Source organism: Manacus candei, unplaced genomic scaffold, assembly GCF_025592945.1.
Source record: "Manacus candei isolate 608988 ecotype Guabito, Panama unplaced genomic scaffold, ASM2559294v1 h1tg000080l, whole genome shotgun sequence".
Classification (NCBI taxonomy): domain Eukaryota; kingdom Metazoa; phylum Chordata; class Aves; order Passeriformes; family Pipridae; genus Manacus; species Manacus candei.
In genome coordinates, this window is record NW_026138128.1 from 589,976 (window position 1) to 611,645 (window position 21,670).

The 21,670-nt window shown below is 55.4% G+C and overlaps 2 protein-coding genes across 4 annotated transcripts in view; one reads left to right on the forward strand and one right to left on the reverse strand.

Moving 5' to 3' along the window:
• The window catches only part of SBNO2 (strawberry notch homolog 2), a 46,396-nt gene extending 39,961 nt beyond the window's left edge, over positions 1-6,435 (reverse strand). For 2 of the 3 annotated variants that reach the window (XR_007908241.1, XM_051810906.1), the window contains exon 1: positions 4,508-4,658. The gene's annotated coding sequence lies outside the window, so the exon portion shown is untranslated. Of the gene's footprint in view, positions 1-4,507; positions 4,659-5,529 lie in introns of those variants that run through there. The other variant, XM_051810907.1, reaches the window with a different exon arrangement.
• A 490-nt stretch (positions 6,436-6,925) lies between these two features.
• The window catches only part of STK11 (serine/threonine kinase 11), a 28,306-nt gene continuing 13,561 nt past the window's right edge, over positions 6,926-21,670 (forward strand). Inside the window, exons 1-6 of the mRNA XM_051810957.1 lie at positions 6,926-8,300; positions 12,977-13,060; positions 14,267-14,356; positions 15,108-15,240; positions 15,693-15,829; positions 16,303-16,430. Of these exons, the coding sequence (XP_051666917.1) occupies positions 8,011-8,300; positions 12,977-13,060; positions 14,267-14,356; positions 15,108-15,240; positions 15,693-15,829; positions 16,303-16,430 (862 nt within the window). The 5' untranslated portion in view covers positions 6,926-8,010. The remainder of the gene's footprint in view (positions 8,301-12,976; positions 13,061-14,266; positions 14,357-15,107; positions 15,241-15,692; positions 15,830-16,302; positions 16,431-21,670) is intronic.

A 21,670-nucleotide genomic window follows, 5' to 3' on the forward strand; every position in this document is an offset into this window, starting at 1 on the left:
CCAATTTCCCATTGGATTTAATGGATTAAAAAAAAAAAAAGAGATGGTGAAAGCAACCTATACAACCGGAGGGGCAGAGAAAAGCAACTGTGATGTCTTTACTTCCACTGGATCTTTCTTTTCCTTCTTTCTGCCTTCCCTGACCCTGTTCCTCCCCAGAAGCCAAGGAAATCAAAGTGGCCAACACCTTCTGATGGAGAATCCAGCCACACACACCACCTACAGAGCACAGACCGAAGCTGTAATTTGAAAGAGCCACCTTTGATCACTTGGGAGACACTGTTTGCTCAAGGAGTATTTTTGAAAAGCCATTTCTGAGTCAGAGGCCCTTCAAAAATAAGTGACCTTCCAGCGAACAAAATGATTGCTGCCTTTGCAATGGAAAGTTAAATTAAAGGGACTCTTTCTTCCCTTCTGTGGTGCCACAGCTGTGCCAGCAGTGCCCCGTGGGCAGGGCTCATGTGGGGCCTGCAGAGCCCGTGGGGACCAGCCAGGACCCCCAGGCCTGGACACTGACCCCATGGTGGGAATTGCAGGCAAAGCCCCCACGCTCTGGGGACCTTCTGGGGGAAGAGCAGAGCCCCAGGGTCACGTCCTGCCTATCAAATGCTGTGCAGAGCTCCCAATGGCATTGTTTGGGGTTTCTTTTGGAGGGGAAGGTGTCCCTTTTCCTTTTTTTAAATACTCCCTTTAACTCCTGCTCAGCTGCTCCCAAGCATGGGAGGTATGCTGATCCCAGGGTCAATGTCACCAACTGGTCCAGAGGAACTGATGTCCTCCAGTGCCTGTAAAACCCTGTGACTCTTCCTTACACCAGACTTCAGGGGCTTTGCTGCTTTTCTTTTTTTTTTTTCCTATTTGTAACAGCTTTTGATAGGAAATCAGCAGCAATGATTCCCGTAAGAGCCATACCAAATATACAGCTTTACTTACACATCCAAAGGAGCTCAGGAGGGGTGAAATCAATATCAGAATCTCTCTGTTCCTGCCCTACATTAGCTCATGTCTCACACCACCAGATCTCACTCGTGGACTCTGCAGAGCAGAGCCTGTCCCTAAAGCAGCACCAGTTCCTTAGGAAAACTCCTGTACAAGAGATCATACCCCATTGGCAAAAGGAAGGAAAACTGCTTAGCAAAAACACTGGAATGCCCTGGGCCTTGGTCTATGGGGGGGCTCTAGTACAACTCCAAAATACTGGCAAGCACTGAGAACAGTGGGAAGCAAGAGGCACCAAGAGTTTGCAGCTCTACTCCCGGCACCCTTCCAGCCACATCTCAATCCTGGAGGATGCTGAGGGTATTCCTTGTCCAAGGAAAATGGCACCAGCACGTGCTGGATGTCCCCAAACCCAACGTGCACCAGCCAGAGCCTTGTGCTGCAGTGAGCTCCTGGGACAGCAGAGACACCAAGCTCCTGGGTGCTGTCCCAGCTCTCACTCTGAGCTCATGCTCCAGTGCCAGGGGCTGCTGTCCGGCTTACACACACAAATTCCAAGAAAAATCTAAATTAAAACTCACTAAATCCGGTGTCAGAGACCTGTGTGAGCCCGAGGATGGCAGGAGAACAGAGAAGTGGGAACAGCCCTTGGTTTGTGCCTGTCCCACCATCCCCCAGGCAGCCACGTCACGGAAAACCATGAAAATTGGCGAGCTCCAAAGTGCTTCCACTTCCACCTCCCACCCTGCTGCCCTGACAACAAACCCTGATAACATGGAGGCCCACACTCGAGGGAACCTCTACAGCAAACTTCTCGAGTGCTGTTCCCCCAGTTCTCTTACCAAACAGGCTCCACCAAAGCAGCAGCTTCCCCGGGAAGCAAACCCCGGAGATGAGGCTCCGGGGAAGGGCACAGTGTTTGGAGAGGGCTGGGAGAGGAGAGCTGGGCCCACAGAGCAGCACCTGCAGCACACGGAGACAGTTCCCAACTCCAGAGGAGGCTCCAGTCACGTTTTCCTGAGAGCAGCACCACAGAACAGCCCCGACCCCCGGATCAGAGGGATGGCCCAAAAATCCCACCGGACCCGCTCCTTCCCCGCCGAGCAGCCCAGTCTGAAAGTGAAAGCAGCTCCTGCACTGCGTGTGGAACCCCTGAGCCATTCCATCCTATCACTGGAGCACTTTCGATATTCCTAACAGTTTGCTCAAAGGTGTGCTGTCAGCCCAGGCACTAATGGGCAGCTCCAGCCTGGAATTCCTGTGGAATGAATCACACCTAGAGGTTATGGAGCATGAATTATCAACTTGTAACAGCTTGGGCTCTTTAGACATTTCTCGGACCAGCACTGCAGCAGAGAAATTCCAATGGGAAACACACCAAGAACTGCTCTGCAATAACCAGGATGGACAGAGCTGGGGGTGAGGGCTCACATCACGGATATCTGTGATCAGGAGCGGTGAAAACAACCCAGTAAATGCAACCAGCACTTCCTCCTGTTGTGTTCCAGCCTTTGTTGGTGTATTTTAAATGGTCTCTGTTAAAGGAAGACAGCCAGGAACCCACAGGCAGGCCCAGAGCAGCCGGAGCTAAACCTGCCCATCGTGAATTACCACGGGCTGAGAACAACAGAAACACCTCAGAAACACGATCCAGCTCCTCCTCCTGCTCAGGATCAGTTCCTCTGGCCCTGCCGACCCCCACGGAGCAGAGGGAGAGCCCAGGCCCTGCTCCAGCCACCCGGGCACCCACCGGAGCTGCAGCTGGAGGGAATCGGGCAGGACACAACGTGAATGTAACAGCCCGAAGAAATGGGAACTCAACACTTCAGAACCCTAAACAGTCATCTTACATCTCAAGCACCCAGGCATCTTCAAGTTCCCCTTTCATGTTTCTCCTTGCCATACTTTTGGCAAGTTTAGACCAAACAGGCAGACGGGAATAGGAGTCAGTCCTGTCACCAGTGCAAAGGACATCAGACTGGAACACACTGACTGTGTGATGAAAACTGAATCACTCCAGGGCATCCCAAGCCAGCAGCTGGAGTCACCCTGATGTCCTGAATGCTCTGGGCATGGAAAAGGCTCCTGGGACACTGGCACTGCAGCCTCAGAGCTGCTCTGTGTGGCCATGGTACTGTCAGGGTCCCTGATTCTTTACACTTTCAATCTTTTTCAATTCTTTACAGTTTCAAACCCTCTGCACTGCACTCGAGCAGGTCCCGACGTTCTGCTTCACACGCAGCCACTCGTGGTGGAAAAACCACTCTGGGACATCAAAGCCAACTTCCCTGTGGATCAGAGGCACATAAACACCACTTCCAACCCGCCAGCCTCCAGGCAGGCTCAGCGTGCACCTGCTCTGGGAGAGGAACGTGTTCACCTCCATCACACCTACACATGTGCAGACCTCGACCCTGTTACCAAAACAGACTGAAGAGTTTTGAGTTTTAAGCTGAAGAATGTTTCAGGGGACTATAAACCTGATTAGGCCTGGAAGGCTTTCCTGAGACTGTCACAGTGACAAGTCACAGCACGGTTTTCTCCTGTGCAGAAAACTCCCAGCAGTGTTTCAATGAGATTCATTTGGGTTTGTGGCTTCAGGAACAGGTTTATTTTAGGAAAATGAGGGTGTAAACATCCAACACACAGACCCCCATCAAGTAAAGAGCAGGGGCAGAGATAATGCAGCTCAGGCTTCCAGAGGCTCCAGCTGGCAGCCTAAAGAGCTCTGCAAAGGCTGGCACTGCTGCACGGAACACACAATCCTCCTGAACCCACAGCAACAGCACTGGCACGTCACTGCCCACTTAAACATTCCCACCACCAGCTGCTCTGGTTCAGCCATCCCCACACAGCTCAGGACGAGCTCAACACTCAGATAACACAAGAATAATGCACAGCAGGAACAGCCCCACACAGGCACAGCCCTCCAAACTCACCCCAGAGCAGAAAACCCTTCGGGGGTTTGGATCCCCCGGCTTTGGGATGGCAGCCCAGAACCTGCAGGACCTGCCCTTTAATTTTAATTGTAACTGGGTCCCGCTGAGGGGGAGCCGCGGCTCTCAGGCCGATATTTGGGGTTACCCCGAGGAGGGAGCGTGTTTTAGACCTGGCACCAGTATTTAAACGAGCTGAAGCCCCCAGCTCATGGTTCTGCTATCGCAGAGACTTTGGCTCGGGCCGTCAGCAGGACCTGATGGATTCAGGCTTTCAGATGGGATACTGGGAAGGGAATTCTTGGCCGGGAGGGTTGGGGAGGCCCTGACACAGGTCGCCCAGAAGAAGCTGTGGCTGCCCCACAACCTGGAAGCGTCCGAGGCCAGGTTGGAGCCACCTGGGCTAAAAGTGGATGGGCAAGGGGTGGAAACGGGATGAGTTTTAAGCTCCGAGGCTCCAGCGGGCCCGGTTCGGGGCTGAGGGGGCCGGGGGGAGGACGGGCCCCCCCGTCCGGGGGGGCCCGTCCCCCCCCGGCCCCCTCAGCCCCGAATTGGGCCCGTTCTGGGGGGACCGGGCCGGGAGCGGCGGCGGCGGAGGGGAAGGACCCGCGGGGGGTGCGGGCGGCCCTTACCTGTGTGCGGGGGCTCCGGCGGGTCCTGGGGGGCTCAGGGTGGGGTCTCGGGGGGATCAGGAGGGTTCGGGGGGGGGGGTGTTCAGGCTCCCGCCCCGCCGCCGCCGCCGCCCGGCGCCATGTCCGACACGGACTTCCGGGAGGAAGGGGCGGCGAGAAACCGGGAACCGGGAACGGGGCACTGGGGGGGAGACGGGGAATGGGAACGGGGAATGGGGGGAGACGGGGAACGGGGCACTGGGGGAGACGGGAAACGGGGAATTGGGGGAGACGGGGAATGGGAACGGGGAATTGGGGGAGACGGAAAACGGGGAATTGGGGGAGACGGGGAACGGGGAATTGGGGGAGACGGGGAACGGGGAATTGGGGGAGACGGGGAATGGGAACGGGGAATGGGGGGAGACAGGGAACGGGAACCGGGAAGGGCACCGGGACTGAGAATGGCACCGGGAACCGGGAACGGAGCACTGGGGGAGACGGGAAACGGGGAATTGGGGGAGACAGGGAACGGGAACAGAAAAGGGCACCGGGACTGAGAATGGCACCGGGAACCGGGAACGGAGCACTGGGGAAGACAGGGAACGGAACAAGGAATTGGTGGAGACCTGGAACGGCACCGGGAACGGGGCATTAGGGGAGACAGGGAAAGGGAACCGGGAATGGCACCGGGAGCGGGAACGGGGCGCTTTGGGGGGGGGGAACGGGACTGGGAATAGCACCGGGAACTGGGGGAGACCAGGACTGGGAACCGGGAACGGCACCGGGAACGGGGCATTAGGGGAGACAGGGAACGGGAACCGGGAAGGGCAGCGGGAACTGGCCACTGGGGAAGACCGGGACCGGGAACAGCACCGGGAACTGCAGGACACCGGGACTGGGAACCGGGAACGGCACGGGGCACTGGGGGGGGGACGGGGACAGGGACCGGGAGAGCAGGAAAACCGGGACCGAGGGAACCGAGAACGGCACTGGGGGGGTACCGGGACCGGGAGAACCGGGCCGGGCCAGCAGACGGGAATTACCTGCCGGGCCTTTGGGAACAGCGGGGCCTCGGGACGGTCCGTGACACCTCTCAGGCTTCATTCATTCGCACAGAGTAATTAATCGAGGCGCTCCTGCCACACTTCCCAACACATCCTTCCTCCAGAGCTTAACCCCGAGCGTCCCGGCTCCGTTCAGCCCCGTCCCTTGTGCTCTAAGTCCTGGAGCCGTGTCCCCACGGGCCAGCCCCTGTCCATGTCCCCTCCAGGCCACCTGATCCGAGAGCAACTGCCACAGTTTACAGAACCGAAGGGTCTGAAAGCGCCCCCAGCTCTTTATTTGATGTGATACAAACACAAATAAATGAACACAGTGAGAGAACGCGCAGGGATCCCTCAAACACCGAACCAGCCTCCCCCCAGAGCCACCAGCCCCGCATTTCCCCCTCTGGGATCACCTCCTCCTCCCAGCCCAGCCTGCATCCCGGTTTACACGGGAACCCCCGAGGAGGGGATGGAGCAGCAGTGACGCTCCTCGGGTGGTGGCACTCGGAGCACTGGGGCTGCCCTGTGCCTGCACTGGTGGGCAGTGTGGGGACATGGCTGAGCTGTGTCCCGGCGTGTTGGCCCTCGTACAGGTGTGATGTCCCTGGGAAACGGCCTGGTTTCCCCAGGAACACCCCCCCCCGGGCAGCTGGGCCCTGGGGGGCACCTGCTCTCAGGGAAAATGGGGTCAAAAATGAGAAGCCCTGATCTTGGAGCAGGTCTGGCCGTGTCAGGGCGTGCCCGGCCGTTGTCACCCGCAGCCAGTTCCTGTTTTTTTCCCAGAGCCTGGAAATCCCCTGACTTTCCGAGGGGCGGGTTCCCGGCGGGCAGGGCCGGCCGGGGCCAGGCCGCGGTCCGGTCTCCATGACACCCCCGTGCCCTCCGCCCTTTGCCCTTCGCCTCCTGCCGCGAGCGCTGACGGACAGCTCCCGAGACCAATCAATGCGCTCCGTCACCGCCAACCCCGCCTCTCGTGGTGACGGACATCTCCTGCAACCTATCACAGAGCCTCGCCGCGGAAAGCCCCGCCTAAACTAGTGACGGACAGCCATCTTGACCCATCACAGTGCTTCGTCTCCCGGTTGGACACGCAACGAGCCAACCGGAAGCGCATCCGCGCCGCCGGCCCCGCCCCGTCCCTCTGAGGCCGGGGCCAATCAGCGTTCGAGCAGGCGAGGGCGGGGCCGGCGGCGCGGCCAATGGGGACGCGCGGCGGGGCGGCGCGAGGCACGCGGGGCGGGGGGGCGGCGGGGGCGGGCGGGGACAAGATGGCGGCGGCGGCGGCGGCGGCGCGCGCGCGGCGGGGCGGGCGGTAACGGGGCGGCGGGACCGCGACAGGGCCCGGGACAGGGCGGGGGCGGCGGCCGAGGGGCGGCCCCTGAGCTCCACGGGGGAGGCGCAGGCGCGGCGGGGCGGAGCGCGGCGCCGGGGCCCGACCCGGTTCGCCGGCCCGGCGGCGGGGAGGGGGGACTCGACCGCCCGCCCCCCTCCCCCGACTCACCGTCCGGGGCGGCGGGAGCGGCCGGGGCCGCCCGCAGGGGGAGGGTCCGGAGGTCACCGAGCCCCTCCCGGCCCGGGCGCTGATTCGGTCGCACCAAAAGTGTCCCGGCCCCGTCCCCCCTCGCTGCCCCCCCGGCGTGTCCCCCCCGCCCCGCCGAGCCCCGCGGGAGGGACCGCCCGGGCCCGCCGGGCATCGCCCCCCTGACTCCCCGCCAGGGACCCGGCAGAGGGTCCCCCGGCCCCCCGGGCGGGTTTGTTGTCCTGCACCGCTGACCCCCGGCAGAGGCGGTGACACATCATGTGCCAGGCGCAATCCCGGTGGATGAAGGATGCCCCCGGGAGCTCTCGGTAGGCACCGAAGGCCTCAAACTTTTGTAGGCGAAAGCGAAGAAGTGAGAATTGTCTGGGAAAGCTCCTTCAAGGAAACTTGGTTCCAGCTCCCCAACGGCTGAAACACCCCCCAGCCCGTGCTCCCGGGACACACCTTGGTCAGCGCGGCCGGGAAGGATGAGCTCCTAGGGATGGAAAGCCACGAGAGGGACTGGGAGCTGGTCTGGTTCCGCGGGGTGGCCTGACGGCCCGAGGATGACCTAACTGGGCCCAGTCAAGGCCAGGTGACTGGGAAAAGCCCCGGCAACGGGACCGGGCCGGAGGCAAAGTGAGTCCCAAACTGAGCGTGTCCCGTCACACATTTATGTTCTTTTTCAAAGACGTTCTGGAGCCAGGCCGGGATCTTTTGGCATCCAACTGACCTGGAAGCAGCTCTTAGGTTTGGTTTTCTTTTTTTTTTTTTTCCCTTCTCTTTTTTTTTGGTTGTTTTTTAATTCACGTTTGTACAATCTTCTGGATATCTTCCTTTTTTTTTTTTATTTTCTTTCCCCGAGAAGGAGTAAAAAGGGAGTGTTGGAAACTTAACATTAAACAGGATTAAAGCCCTGAGCGCTTAAGGGGAAAACAGGTTAAGGAACTTAATCCAGGATGGATCTGCAGGAGCCCCAGCAGCTGGGAATGTTTGCGGAGGGCGAGCTGATGTCGGTGGGGATGGACACGTTCATCCACCGCATCGACTCCACCGAGGTCATTTACCAGCCCCGGCGCAAACGGGCCAAGCTCATCGGCAAGTACCTCATGGGAGACCTGCTGGGGGAGGGCTCCTACGGCAAAGTCAAGGAGATGCTGGACTCGGAGACCCTGTGCAGGAGGGCCGTGAAGATCCTGAAGAAGAAGAAGCTGCGCCGGATCCCCAACGGGGAGGCCAACGTGAAAAAGTGAGTGGACGGTCCTGGGGATGGGGGGTGGGCTTGGTGCTTGTTCTGCAGCTGAGCTCCTCTGTGACCTCAGCTGGCAGCGTGGCTCTCTGATGGGGAAGGGCTTCCTAAGCCGTGGCTTCCTGCTCTGGAAGTGCTTCCTAAGCCATAAGTGTTCAGGAATCTTCCTACTGAACAGCGCCCAGCGCTCTGGGTGAGGCTGGCACAGGGAAAGGGGCGGGTTCCTGCGGGCCAGGACTGTCTGGAACACACCACTTTGGTGTTGCTTAATGGATTAAATAGTGTTTCCTAAAGCAGTCCCTCTCTAAGGTCTCGCCTTGCCCAGGGAAGGGTGAGGGGGCACAAACACACCTGCTGTGGTCACAGTTATTGCATCCAAGTGTGGTGGCCCTGGAGCTCTCTGGGGTGGCAGTTCCTGCTCCCACCCCTGTGGAAGGTGCCTGGAACGGGAGCCAATGTATGGGGCACCCCATGGGCACAGGAAGTTTTGGGTTTTTCCCTTGGTTTAATTTCTGAGGTGTCTGGGACACGTTCAAGGCTCTCCCCAGCTGGTTTCTGACGCTGTAGAACAGGGCCAAGGGTTGTTGACCTCTCTGGTGTCAGTGACTCCAGAGCTGTGCTCAGGAAGCTCCGACACCCCGGTTACTCCGGGCACAAGGACCTTGTGGAAGGCAGCCCTGGGAGGGGCCGGGGCCGTGGGGCTGCCCAGGGAACTTTCCCTTCCAGGACCTCGCAGCAGCTGCGTCCCAGCCCTGCCAGGAGCTGCTTATCTGCCATGCAGGAGCCTCTGCAGCCCAAACAACCCGGCCAGGGTTTATCTGGGCTGGGAGGGAGGGCTCTGAGAGCTCCAGGAGCCTCTTGTGCCTCTCAGCTGAGGGTGAGCCCTGCCCTGGCAGAGTCCTGTGTCTGTCTCTCACCCAGGGTTGAGTTTCCCAGTTCAGCTGTGGGATATTTCACATCCTGTCCCAGCACTGCTGTCAGGGAGCTCTCACTTTGCCTTCCAACCTTCCTTGACAGCCTTGGCTGTGGAACAGTCACATCCCAAGGCCGGGACCTCCCTGTCCCTCCCTTCCTGGCCCAGGTTCAGGATCAGAGTGAACTTCGTTAATGTGTAATAAAATGTTTCTTGTTTTTCTGGTAGAGGCTGAGTGCCCCCGTCCCTCCATGGGCACATCCAGAGCTGCCACTGAGGAACAGGGAGATCACTTCCTCCTTGGGGAAACTTTTCATGTAAATTAGATAAAATGAACTTGCCCACACCAGGAGAGTTCCCTGCTCTGAGCCATGGGAACGCTCCTGTGTCCTGGGGTGAACTCCGTGGAAGTTTTATTCATGCCCAGAGCGGGGCTGTGAGTGTCAGGGGGGTCATTAAAGGGGTTATTAAGCAGACTAGCCAAGCCCCTCCCTGGTTTGCTGAGGATGTTTTCTGGCTCAGCCCCACCTGCTCCAGAACACCAAGGCAGATTTTAGGTGTTGTCTTGTACCCAGGGTTGACTTTAGTTCAAGTTTCTGTTTCTGTCCCCTCATGCTTTCCTCTCTGCCCACCCATTTGTGATCTTTATCTACTGCTTCAGTGGAGAATTTTAAGGCAAACTCTTGTATTTTTGGGCCCCTGGGCCTGTGACACTCTGAGCTTGTCAGACCCTTCAGCTCAGGAAGTGAAAGCTGTGAAACTTGGGTTGTTGGACAGAGGTGATTGAGTTACTGTGGTGGGCTTGTGCCTCTGCTCCCTCACAGAGCTGTGGAGGACTGGGCAGGTCTGAGCCACCTGCAGATGTGGGGCTGGAGTTGGGACATCAATGCCATCCCTGGGTCACTCTGGGGGTCACTCCCTGCTCATATCCCGTACCAAAGCCTCATCCCACACGTGCAGCCCCCTGTCCCAGCCCTGTCTCCTGATGTTCTGGAGACCCAGAAATTATGACTAAAATGTGTTTGGGACTTAGATCAAATCGAATGATTTTTCTCTACCCTAGAATACTCCAGTTTTGCCCCGGAAAAATGAGTCCTGAAGGAGTGTCCTAGTCCTGGGGAGGATGTTGAGGGTTTAAACTTGTAAGACACACGTTTCCTTAAATCCACTGAGGGAATCTTCGTTTCCCTTCAGTTGCTTTAGGTGAAGTGAGGTGGCTCAGGCAGGCAGACAGTGCTGGGGCTGATCCCTGCAGAACAGGAGTTTAGTGGGATTGCTGCAAAGAGGAAGGCAAACTTGGCAGGCTGTGTGTGCAGCAGCAGAGGTTTAATAACGCCACACGCTAATAACCTCGCACGTTAATTAATGTTTGGGGCTCTGGGGGATCCCAAGTGCCCTGTGCTGTGCTCACCACCTCGGGACTGCTCTGGTTGGAATCCCTGCTCCCTCCACGGAGCTGTGACAGTTTGTTCCTGGGGTCTGCAGGAACCAAGCTGGAACCTCCCAGCAGGGTCAGCTCTGCTGGGCACGGACTTGCTGGAAGCCCCAGAGGTGGGGGCTCAGGGGGGGCTGCAGCTGCTGCTCCTGATCCCTGTCCCTCCTCCCCAGACATGGGGCCCTTTGGAGCCGCCTGGCTCAGGGGGATCCTCTGCTGGGCTGGGTGTTTGCTTGGCTGTTCCCAGAAACCCTGGGAGCTGTAATCCATGGAAGAGCACAGGTAGCTGTGTTGTGGTGGATATAGAGCCTGGAATGCCAGGCATCCCTGCAGGAATATGGACAGAGCCCTGGGACTAGAAAAGAGAAAAAGCAGCACCAAGGTCCTCCCGTCCAGTCCTGAGGCAGGGGCCTGCTCTTAAGCTTTTAGGACTTTATTGGAGGAACCTCGTGAACCAAAGGAAGGGAGTGAATCTTTTGGCTGTGTGGCTGGGTTTTATTTAAGCAGGAATGGCTGTGAGACCAGGAACAAGCTGTGGGAAGAATGCTGGATCTTGGTGGAGATGTCCAGGAAGGAACTTCTTTCCAGGCTGTCCTTGGCAACTTCCAGAATGGTGTGGCAATGGAGCAAGTAGGCAGCTTTGCTGTATACAGTTCTGAGCAGCTACAGCCCCCAGTTATTTGCCAGAGCAGGTACCTTGCAGGGGATAAGTCTTAATCTACCAGGATGAGCTTAATGGATCTGACAGAGCTCCAGTTAGAAGGTCTTTTCCCTCCTTGTCTTCTTCCGAGGAGGTTGCACTTGGAAGCAGGCCCTGCCCTCTGGCAGTCTGTCTGGTCACACACTTGCAGTGGGCTGGGCTGGGGTTTTGGTGTTAATTTTGGGGAAAAAAACCAACTTTAGGCCCGTTCTGAGGAGGTGAGTTCCCCTGCTCGTGGGGTTTGCAAAGCAAAATGGGATCGGAGGTGACTGGCTGGCTGTCCCTGCTCCTCAGGCATTCCAGAGTGCAAGAGGAGCTAAAAATAGAAGTAATCTTTCCTCTGGGAAAAGGGCTGCTTGGCCTCTGCCCCAGAGGGGGGGCACTGCCCTGGCATTTTGGATGGGTTCATAAAGTCCTTTGGGGGGGGGAAATCATTGCAGAAATATGAGATATTTTTTCAGTCTGTTGAAGGTGGAAGGAATTAGTGTTTGTGCTTCTGAGCTGTACTGCAGGGAATGAGCTGTTGGGATCAGGGTTTTAAATGTGTCCCTGGTATTGGCAGCTTGCTTTGCCTTAAAGCAGTTGTGTTTGAGTGTGTGTGCTCTCCTCCCTCCCAGCATCCCAGTTGGATCCCTCGGCCCTTTCCCTCTGTGCTGCAGGATCTCCTCACCCCACACAAGCACTGGCTGCAGTTCTTGTGCTGCTTTAATCCACTTCAGCCCTTTGGTTGTTCCTATAATTAGACCTGTCTGCTGTGCCCACTGAACACTGGGGAGCTGTCCCATGGTGTCCTGGGTCTCTGCTCAGCTCTCAGTGGCCTTTTTAAATCCAGAGTTGAGAAAGGAAAAGTCCCTGGGCTAAACTTTGTTAGTGAAGTGATTCCTACTGCTCAAGTATTCTTAAAAGATCCTGAAGGATTCTCCTTGCACTCCTGTGTTGGAGGAGCCTTTCCAAGGAGCAGTTCCTGGTTGTTACTCAGATGTGAGGCACCAGCCAGGCTTTGTGCTGACCCAGCTTGTTGTTGGAGCTGTGAATGGTGAGGGGCTTTGGGCTGGCTTTGGGCTGGGGCTCTCGTTTCCAAAGCTGTGCTTGGAATTCCTTGTAGTGCTGCTTCCGAGAGCTGGAGCTGATGAAGTGTGACCACACTGCTCAAAGCACTCACCAAATGGCACAGGAAGGGAGGTGAGATGGAGAGTTTGTGGAGTTTAGCACAAGTTTCTGTGGAGTTCAGCCCAGCTCAGCGTGGAGCAGCAGCGGGACCTGCAGTGCCAGACACCGACAGAACCACCCTGACCTGACTGTCCTGATCCGCCTGTTTCTCCACAGCTGGCAGCCAGTGGGATTTCACAGGCTGAGTTTAATGCAAAAGAGACTAAAATGTGGTTTGGGGCAGGTGCAAAATCCCAGGAGACAAAGATCAGACCAGCTGACAGGAGCTGACATAGGAGGGGCCGTTCTCCGAGCCAAGGGAAGGTGTTTGTGCTGTTTTAGGTTATTCCCCACAAACAGAGGATTCGGTTCAGGTCTCTGAACCATTCAGTCGAGTTAAGTTTGGGCTAGATTCTGGGAGAAATGGAGTGGGAAATTAGCTTTTTAAACATGACTTTTTTCCTTGTCTCTTCCTGCAGGGAAATCCAGCTCCTGCGGCGATTACGGCACAAAAACGTCATCCAGCTGGTCGATGTGTTGTACAACGAGGAGAAGCAGAAAATATATCCTTTTTTTACAGGGCTGTTCATCAGGTTTGAATTCCCACTGCTCCCCTGCTGCAGTTCTGCTTTTTGGGAAGGTCCTTTTGGATGCTTCTTAAGCTTGAATTTTTGCAATTAAATTGCTTCCACTGGTGTTAACCATCCTGCCTGCTGGGAGACTTTCCCCAGGAACACAAATTCCCAGGCACACTGGTTGAGGCAGTTTTATGCCTCACCTTACTGGATGTGGGGTGACTGTGCCACGCTGAGAGCACTTTGCCTGGAACCAGCGTGGAAGTTCCTGGAGCTGATCTGCTGTAGCACATGTTATAAATGGTTGCTTTTATATTTGGCAGTGTTTTCTAAATACTGCCTTATTAGAGCACTCCAGAAAAGGGGTAATTTAATTGTGTGCGTTAATTAGATCAAACGCTCTGCCACCAGATCATTAGGATAAAGCAGTGTGACAACTTCTGCTTGTGCCCGTGGCCTCGACAGACAGGGGGGACAGCGAGTCAATTACCGGGAGAGAGAGATGCCTTTAATTAGGGAGAAGGGAGGAGGCAGCGAGGGGAAAAGGAGCCCGAGAGAGACATCGTGTGTCGGAACCAGGTGATGACAACCCAGAACTGTCACTGGGAAATGGGGTCTCTCCGGGGACGTTCCTGTCTGGACTCTCCAAGCAGTGCTGGTCCACGAAGAACATGTTGGTTTTCAGTACTTTCCCCTTGCAAGTACAGGTTGACTTTGCCATTTTTGTCTGTATCTGCTCCTCCACTCTCTGAGTTTGCTCCTCCCAGTGCTGGTGACACTGGAAATTGGGGCTGTGGAGGGAAGGATTCTGTTCCCACCTGGGTGCCCTGTTGCTGGTGGAAGTGCATTGCAGGCTTCAGCTGTGTTTGTCATAGAATCAGAGACTGCTTTGGGCTGAAAGGGACCCCAAAGCCACTTCAGGGTATTCCCCTGTTTCTGTCATTCCTGTGAGGTCTCCAGTTTGGCTCCTGTGGAGTTCCTGTCCTGTCCCAGGCCCGATGCTGCAGCTGCAGTGGGTCATTCCAGAAGGGTTTTCCGTGGGTGCCTCCCCCTCCTGTGGGAGCTGGAGGAAGGTCCCTCAGCAGCTGGGGAGTGCAGCCCCTCGGGCTTTGGCTCTCTGGGACGGGGCTTTGCCCTCACACAGCACCTCCTGAGGGGTGTTCAGCCTTGGAGCTTCCTTAACTCTGCCTTCACGTATATGGTGATGGAGTACTGTGTGTGTGGGATGCAGGAGATGCTGGACAGTGTCCCAGAAAAGAGGTTTCCAGTGTTTCAGGCTCACGGGTAAGTTTGGTTCCTCTCACCACTGTGCTCTCTTGAGCTGGAGAGCTCTGCTCAGGCTGCACATGAAAGCAAACCTGGCTTTGTGCAGTGATTTAATCTTTCACACCCATGCAAAAAGTGAAAAGCTCTTGAAGTGGTGGCAGGGATTGTCCTTAGATTTTTGGGAAGGAAGACCATGTTTCTGTTGATTTTCTGTTACTTTTGTTTAACTCCCTGAGCTGCCCAACAGCCCTTCCTGGCCCTTGTCCTCCTGCAGTGCCCAGGGGTGCAAAGGGGGGAGTCTCCTGCCCTGCCTAAATGGAGGCCAAGCCACAGTTCAGCATCAGAAGAGAGATTAAAGGCCTTGGGATGGATTAGGGATTGGCAATATCCAGCATGATCTCTTAGCCTGGTTAGTTAGCAGACAGGATAAGCTGGAGCCCCTTTCACTCTGCAAGGAAAGAGACCTGAAAATTCTGGGAATAGAAGATAGTCATGGTCAAACCAGGGCAGAGCAGCAAACCTGTGGCAACCTCATAATTTTCTGGTCGTATTTTCATTTTGTTTAAGAGATCTCTGGGATTACAGACAGCCTAAGTGAAATTCAGGCACACTAATACTATTTCTGGGTATTATGAGATGAAACACTTGCCTGCTGCCAGGCTGTGCTGCAGTGCTGGTGACAGCCCAGAGTCTCTGACCGTGAGCACAGCAAAAAGCTCCTTTCTACTGGCTAAAAGTGTTTGATTTTTCCCTCTGCCTCTCTCTGCAGGTACTTTTGTCAGCTTATAGATGGCTTAGAATACTTGCACAGCCAAGGGATTGTCCACAAGGATATCAAACCGGGGAACCTCCTGCTAACAACCAATGGGACACTAAAAATATCCGATTTAGGTGTAGCAGAGGTATGTGAGAAGTGCAGCAGTGGGACATTCTGGATTGAGGTCACCTCTGTGGTGTCATTGATTTATTGTGCTTTCAGGCTTTTGTTCTGTTGCGCTCGCAGAGCGCTCTGAGTGACTCTGAATATTTATTGCAATTGGCAAAGCACTTTTGTTGGTAACAGCACGAAACCTCCACTCAGGAAGCACAGAGAGGAAGACATCAATCTTGGACGAGCCCAAAAGTGGGGGCAAACGGGGATAAGCTACATAACCTTGCCCTGTTTTTTGTGTGGGGTCTGTCCTGGGTGGGAGAGGTGCAGGGCTTGTCTCTGGGGTGTGTGGTTGCTGTGGTGGCACGTTCTCATCATCTGTAGATGTTCAGTAGAGGAGTTTTCCCCTTTTGTTTCCCAGGTGGAACTTTTCCAAGGCTCAGTTTGTTTTCCTTGGAAGCCTGACCCTGGTCTCTCCCGCAGGCACTGCATCCGTTTGCGGAGGACGACACGTGCAGGACGAGCCAAGGGTCACCAGCATTCCAGCCCCCCGAGATTGCCAATGGCCTCGACACCTTTTCAGGCTTTAAAGTCGACATCTGGTCCGCGGGGGTGACGCTGTGAGTGCCCCGAGCCCCCAGGGGCTGGAGAACAAGGGACACCCCCGGGGAGCTCAGTCCTGTCACTGCTGCTCTTGTGTGTTGGGGGAGCAGGGAGGGGAGTGCTGGTCCCTCCTGGGGGGGTTTATGTTCCCCAAAGTACCTGTTATTCTGCAGAAGGTCATCTTTTCTCTCTGTGAGTGACTCTGCAGCTGTTGCTCAGCACCCAGAAGCACAGCTGCTGCAACAACAGAAACCACAAGTATTTATTTTAAAGTTTCTGCTGTCCCAGCTGTCAGGGAGGTGTCCTGGTGGTTTTGGCTTGTGTGAATGACGAGCTGTGATGAAGGAAGGCAAAGTTTAAAGAGACATTCCACATACTGTCAAATATTCCTCTTTTGGTTCCCTCTTGGCTCCTTTTGGTTTACATAGCCATGTAAGAAATGAGTACCTGTGTGCTGCTTCTCATCCAGCTTCTCCTTCTGCCTCCACAGATACAACATCACAACGGGTCTGTACCCTTTTGAAGGGGATAATATCTATAAATTATTTGAAAACATCGGGAAAGGCGACTACACAATTCCAGAGGATTGTGGTCCTCCACTCTCGGACTTGTTGAGAGGTGAGTCTCCCAGGTGGCTCCAAAAGGGTGACATTTATAGATGCAACAATATAGATTTAGTGACATTTATAGATGCAGCTTGCACAGTGCCAGGCAGAGCTTCCTTCCAGGTGTCCTGTGGAGATGCAGGATCCTGTTGGACAGGGAGGTTGTGCTTACAGCCTCTGAAGGATCTTCAGCACTGGTATTTTCCTGAGATCCACTAACTCCTGCATGGCTCTTGCAGTCCTTGGTTCTTGCATTATGTTGTGCTCTGAGAAGCTTTTACACCTAAAGACAAATTGAAATTTAAATTTAAAATGGCATTGTAGCATTGATACAGGTTTTGCCAGTGAGAACACTCAGATGCCTTGTCCAGGCTTTCCCTGAAGTGAAACACTGAGTACTCGGGGTCTGCTGTCCTTCCTCATCAGCCTCTGCTCTGGATTTATTTGTCTCAGTCCCACTTGTCCTCCTTCCCCCCAGATTCAGAGCTGCAGGATATTGGAGCAAAGTGACAGGTTTCACTTTCACAGCAGGGCTGGGGTAGGACCCAGAATGGCACTTTCTGGGGAGAAGGTTGAGGTTTTTCTTGGTTTTTTTCTTACTGTCCCTTATTGCAGCAGTTTGAGGTTTAGTACTGAACAGTCTCCACCTGTGAAAGCTGAGTGGTCACAGGCTCAGTGCAGGGACACAGGCTCAGTGCAGGGACACAGGCTCAGTGCAGGGACACAGGCTCCGTGCAGGGACACAGGCTCCATGCAGGGACACAGGCTCAGTGCAGGGCTCCTGGCTCGGTGCAGGGACACAGGCTCTGTACAGGGACACAGGCTCCATGCAGGGCTCCTGCTCCATGCAGGGCTCCTGGCTTGGTGCAGGGACACAGGCTCACACAGGCTCTGTACAGGGACACAGGCTCAGTGCAGAGCTCCTGGCTCCATGCAGGGACACAGGCTCCATGCAGGGCTCCTGGCTCGGTGCAGGGACACAGGCTCACACAGGCTCTGTGCAGGGACACAGGCTCCGTGCAGGGCTCCTGGCTCCATGCAGGGCTCCTGCTCCGTGCAGGGCTCCTGGCTCGGTGCCGGCCGTGCCGGCGGCAGGTGGTGCTGTCAGTCCGAGCTCTTCCAGCGCCGCTGCCGGGGCTCCCCGGACCCGGCACCGAGGAGGTGCCAGACCCCCCGCAGGCCCCCTCAGAGGCTATTTTAGCTTCCCTGGCCCCGTGCCAGCGATGAAATCAGTTATTTCCATGTGCTTCCAAAGGCATTAGCCAGCTTTAGCAGCTCTCCCAGGGCATTACATAAGGCAGCGCTTCCAACGGCGCTCGGCACAGCCGGGATCCGACTGCTCACGGCCAGGCACTGCCTGATGTGCTTCCTGCCAAAGCTGCCTGCCCCAGGGAATGGTGTCCTGAGCTCCCTGTGGCCTGTGCTCTGTGGCTGCTGACTGAACACAGCCTCTTTCTGAGCTGGGAAGTGCCCAAATGGAGTAAATCCCGCGGTCCGGCTGGAGCAGCTGCCCCTCTCCTGAAGCATCCAGCAGAACTCCTTGGAGGTTTCTGATCAGCCTTTCAGCTGCACTTAGTGCTTCCCCCAGGGAAAAGGAGCGTGGCAGTTTTCTCTTTTTCCTGTGCTGAGCATACTGACAGCTTAAAGTCTTGTGCTTCATTAGCACAATAACTCCCTTTTTAGTTCTCTTTCCACCCCTGCGTAAGATCTGGAGTCAGAATTTCCTGCTCTTCCCTCTGCCTGGTTTTACATGGAGGAGCCTTGTACCTGGTGCCCTCTGTCCGTGTCTTACAGCCTGAATCTCCTTCACCCTTGCTGCTGGCTGGCTCTTTGCATCCCTCCTGTACTTGGGCACCACAGAAGTGCCAGTTGGGTGGGTTTGGTGGGGAGAGGAGCTTGTCTGGGAGGAGGTGGATGTGTCCCCTTCTTCCAGGGCAGTGGGAAGCCCTAAGGATCCCTTTTCCTCTCCTCCCACCCACTTGAGAACACTCTCCCACCTCTCTTCTTGCCATATGCATGTGGTACATTGTAAAAGCTGGCAAAACCTCCTGATACTCCTCTTTGCTTGGTGTGACACACATTTTCCAGTGGTCAGACTGCCCAGTGGCCTCGAGGTGGGTGAATCCTGGGGTGGGATTGCCCCAGTTCCCCCGCTGTGGAGGCCTGACCAGCTCCCCAGCACCTGCCGAGGCCCAGGGCTGAGCTGTGCAGTGGTGGCTCTGGGTAGCTATGGTGACAAACCTGGCTGCTTTATTTAGTTCCTGCTTTTCCTCCAGAAGGTCTGCGTTTCCTGGTCAGTGCCTGCTCCTCCTGCAGCGAGCAGGAGCTGAATCCAGTGCCTGCAGGTTGGACACTGTCAGTGGCTGGTGGCTGTGGTTGTGTGAGCAGCACAGACACCCCCAGCTCAGCCCGGGCTCACTGGAGGTTTCATGTTGCCTTTGTGTTGCTTTGAAAGGCTCTAATAGCCCTTGCAGAGCTTCGAGTGCTTGGTCTGGGTCTGGTGTGAGGCAGAATTCAGTGCTGCTAAGTGCTCATTTCCTCTGTCTGCGGGGGCTGTGCTGACCACAGGCCCTGTAGGGCTGTGAAGAAAACACAAACACACTTTTTAAGGTTTTCCTGTTCCTCCGTTGACCACTTTTGTAGTGTTTCTTTACTTTTTCTTCCCCTTGAGCTTTTTTTTTATCTTTGTTCCCCTTTCCAGAAGAGCAGAGTTTAGAGGACTTAAAGCTTCTGTGGTATTTGGCTTGTGAAGAGACTCGCATGACAGTATATCCCACAGATTAGTTGGGATGCTGCTCCTCGTTTTGTCTCCCTAATCAGGGATGAAGCTTTATTTATACTCTTCAGGGATGGAAAGGAGAAGGGCTGGTGCAGCTCTGTGTGTGCAGTCAGGAGAGATGTGTCAGAGTGGAAGAGTTTATAAATAGCCTTAAGGTTCTTCTGGCAGCATCTGCCCATGGCTTATCAACTGTGTGCACTTTGCTTCTGGACCAGAAAAATGCACAAGGTCAGCTTTCCTCCTCCTGGTAATAGACTTTTACTGGAAGAGGAAGCTCTGAGGCTACAGCTCTGCATTAATCAGCATCTGAATTGATTTCCAGGCCCTGTGACCTGGGACATGGTGGTTGGTTCCGTAGCAGTTTGTTTCCTCACTGCTGTGACCTTTCCTTGGCAGGACAGCGAGAGGATATGTGTCCTGGTGACAGTGGGATGCTTTAATTGTGCCATGGCAGGAGCCCCTGGAGGTGGCAGGAGGGTGTTTGTGCCCATCCAGAGGCCTGTGCTGGATCAAAGGCCCGGGATTTGCCTGCAGAGGGAGTTTGTGGCCGGAACACCCGGCTGAGTGTGTGCAGGGTGAGGGAGAGGGAGAAAGTCCTGTCTCCATTTACAGATTGGCCTCACACTGCTTTTATAGTGCTTGTTTAAATGTTGATCCAACTTGGAGGCTGAAGGGAAATCCAGGGTGAGTTCATTAACCTTGCTGCTGGATCTCTTCCTGCTTCTCCAGTGCCGTACCTGAGACTGTGCTGTGTTCTGAATTCCAAGAAGTCTGGCCCAGGCTGTAGTGCTGTGCCTGTCCGGGATCATGGAATGTGTGGGCTGGGGGCTGGGAGGGTCTGGGGGCAGATCCCTGCTCTCCAGTCCCTGGACTGCCACTTTCCATGACTGGAGAGGGGTTTGAGGCTGTGGAGGTGCTGCAGTGGGCACGAGACCCCCGTGTGGGTACGACTGTGTGGTGTCTGTTCTTATCAGTTTAATGTCTGATACGCCCTCGATGAGGGGACTTTACATTTCAGGAGGAATTTCCTCATGGAAAGGGTAGTCAGGCATTGGAAGGGGCCGCCCAGGGAGGTTTGGAGTCCCCATCCCTGGAGGTGTCCAAGGAATGACTGGAGGTGGCCCTCAGTGCTCTGGGCTGGGTGACAAGGTGGGCACCGGGCACAGGGGGGGCTCTGTGACCTCGGAGGGCTTTAGCAGCCCCAGTGGCTCTGTGGTAGCCCATGTATGGGCACAGCGACTCCTCCGGGAATCCCGAGGAGCAGGGGCTGGGGCTGGGCCTCCGGAGGCATGGCCCTGGCACAGCCTGTCCCATCCCCGTGCAGATAAACTCAGGGAAGGCTTTACCCTAAATGGCAGCGAGCTCCCGCGGGCAGAGCTGCGGGATGACTTGCCTGGTGAATAGAACATGATGTTTTGTCTTGACGAAGCCTCTCCTCAGTGCAGGGCCTGAGCCACGGAGCTGCCACGGCTGACTCAGAGCTGAATGTACGAGTGCACATTTTCAGCGAGGAGACTTTCCATTTTCTTTCAAACCTTGCCCCGAGTGTGGTCGTTTTTCACTCAAGTAAATACTCTTTTTCGTCAGTTATTTTCTTCCTGCCTTTTTAATGGCTTGAGAGCAACAGCTCCCTGTGCTGTGGCTGTTTCTAACTGCTGCTCTTGGGCCTCTTTTAATCATTGACTTTAAAATTCTTCCTCTGCTTGTACCGGTTTCATCTGGTAGATGCCTTAAATTTCAAAAACACCTTGAAATGTGGTCTTTAAATGAATAAATTGGGGGAGTAGGTGGTGCCCTGAGTTCCCTGTTTCTGATGACATTAATAAGAGAACCCAGCCAGTACTTGCTCTTGTCCCCTAAAGTTCATGTAAGAGCTCTTTGCAGTCCTATTTCTTTAAAAAAAAAAAAAACCAACTCATTTGGGCAGCTGAGCTGTGAAACTGCTGTCTGATCATCTTATTAATAGGTCCTTTAATTAGGTGCAGGATTTTTTTTTGCTCTGAACTTGAGGTGAGGAGAAATTCCATCTGAACGTGAGAAAACTCCTTTGCTGCCAGGGCTGAGCTCTGGAACAGGCTGCGTGGGGGGATGTTGGGACATTCCAGACCCAATCCAAACAATCCAAAACTCTGAGGACTCCAGTGCCTCAAGTTCCTGAGCCAGGGGCCTGGCATGCACCTGACCTCTAACCTGGAGAGCTCCTTCCGTGTTTCTTTGACCCACTTCACGTGCTGTCATGTGGGTCAGTAGTGATCCCATCTGCCTTAAAGCTCTTAGTGCTGTCACCAGCACAGATAAACCTTCCCAAATTGCCAGGGCAAATTGTGTTTGGGGTTCTGGGGGGGAACATAACTTCAGCCCTCCCTCACTGCCCTGTCCTGTCCCCCCTCTTTGCCCGTGTTACTGTCAGGGCTGTGGTGAGAACGGCCTGACAGGGAAGATATCCTGGAGCAGCTTTGGTTACCACACATGCT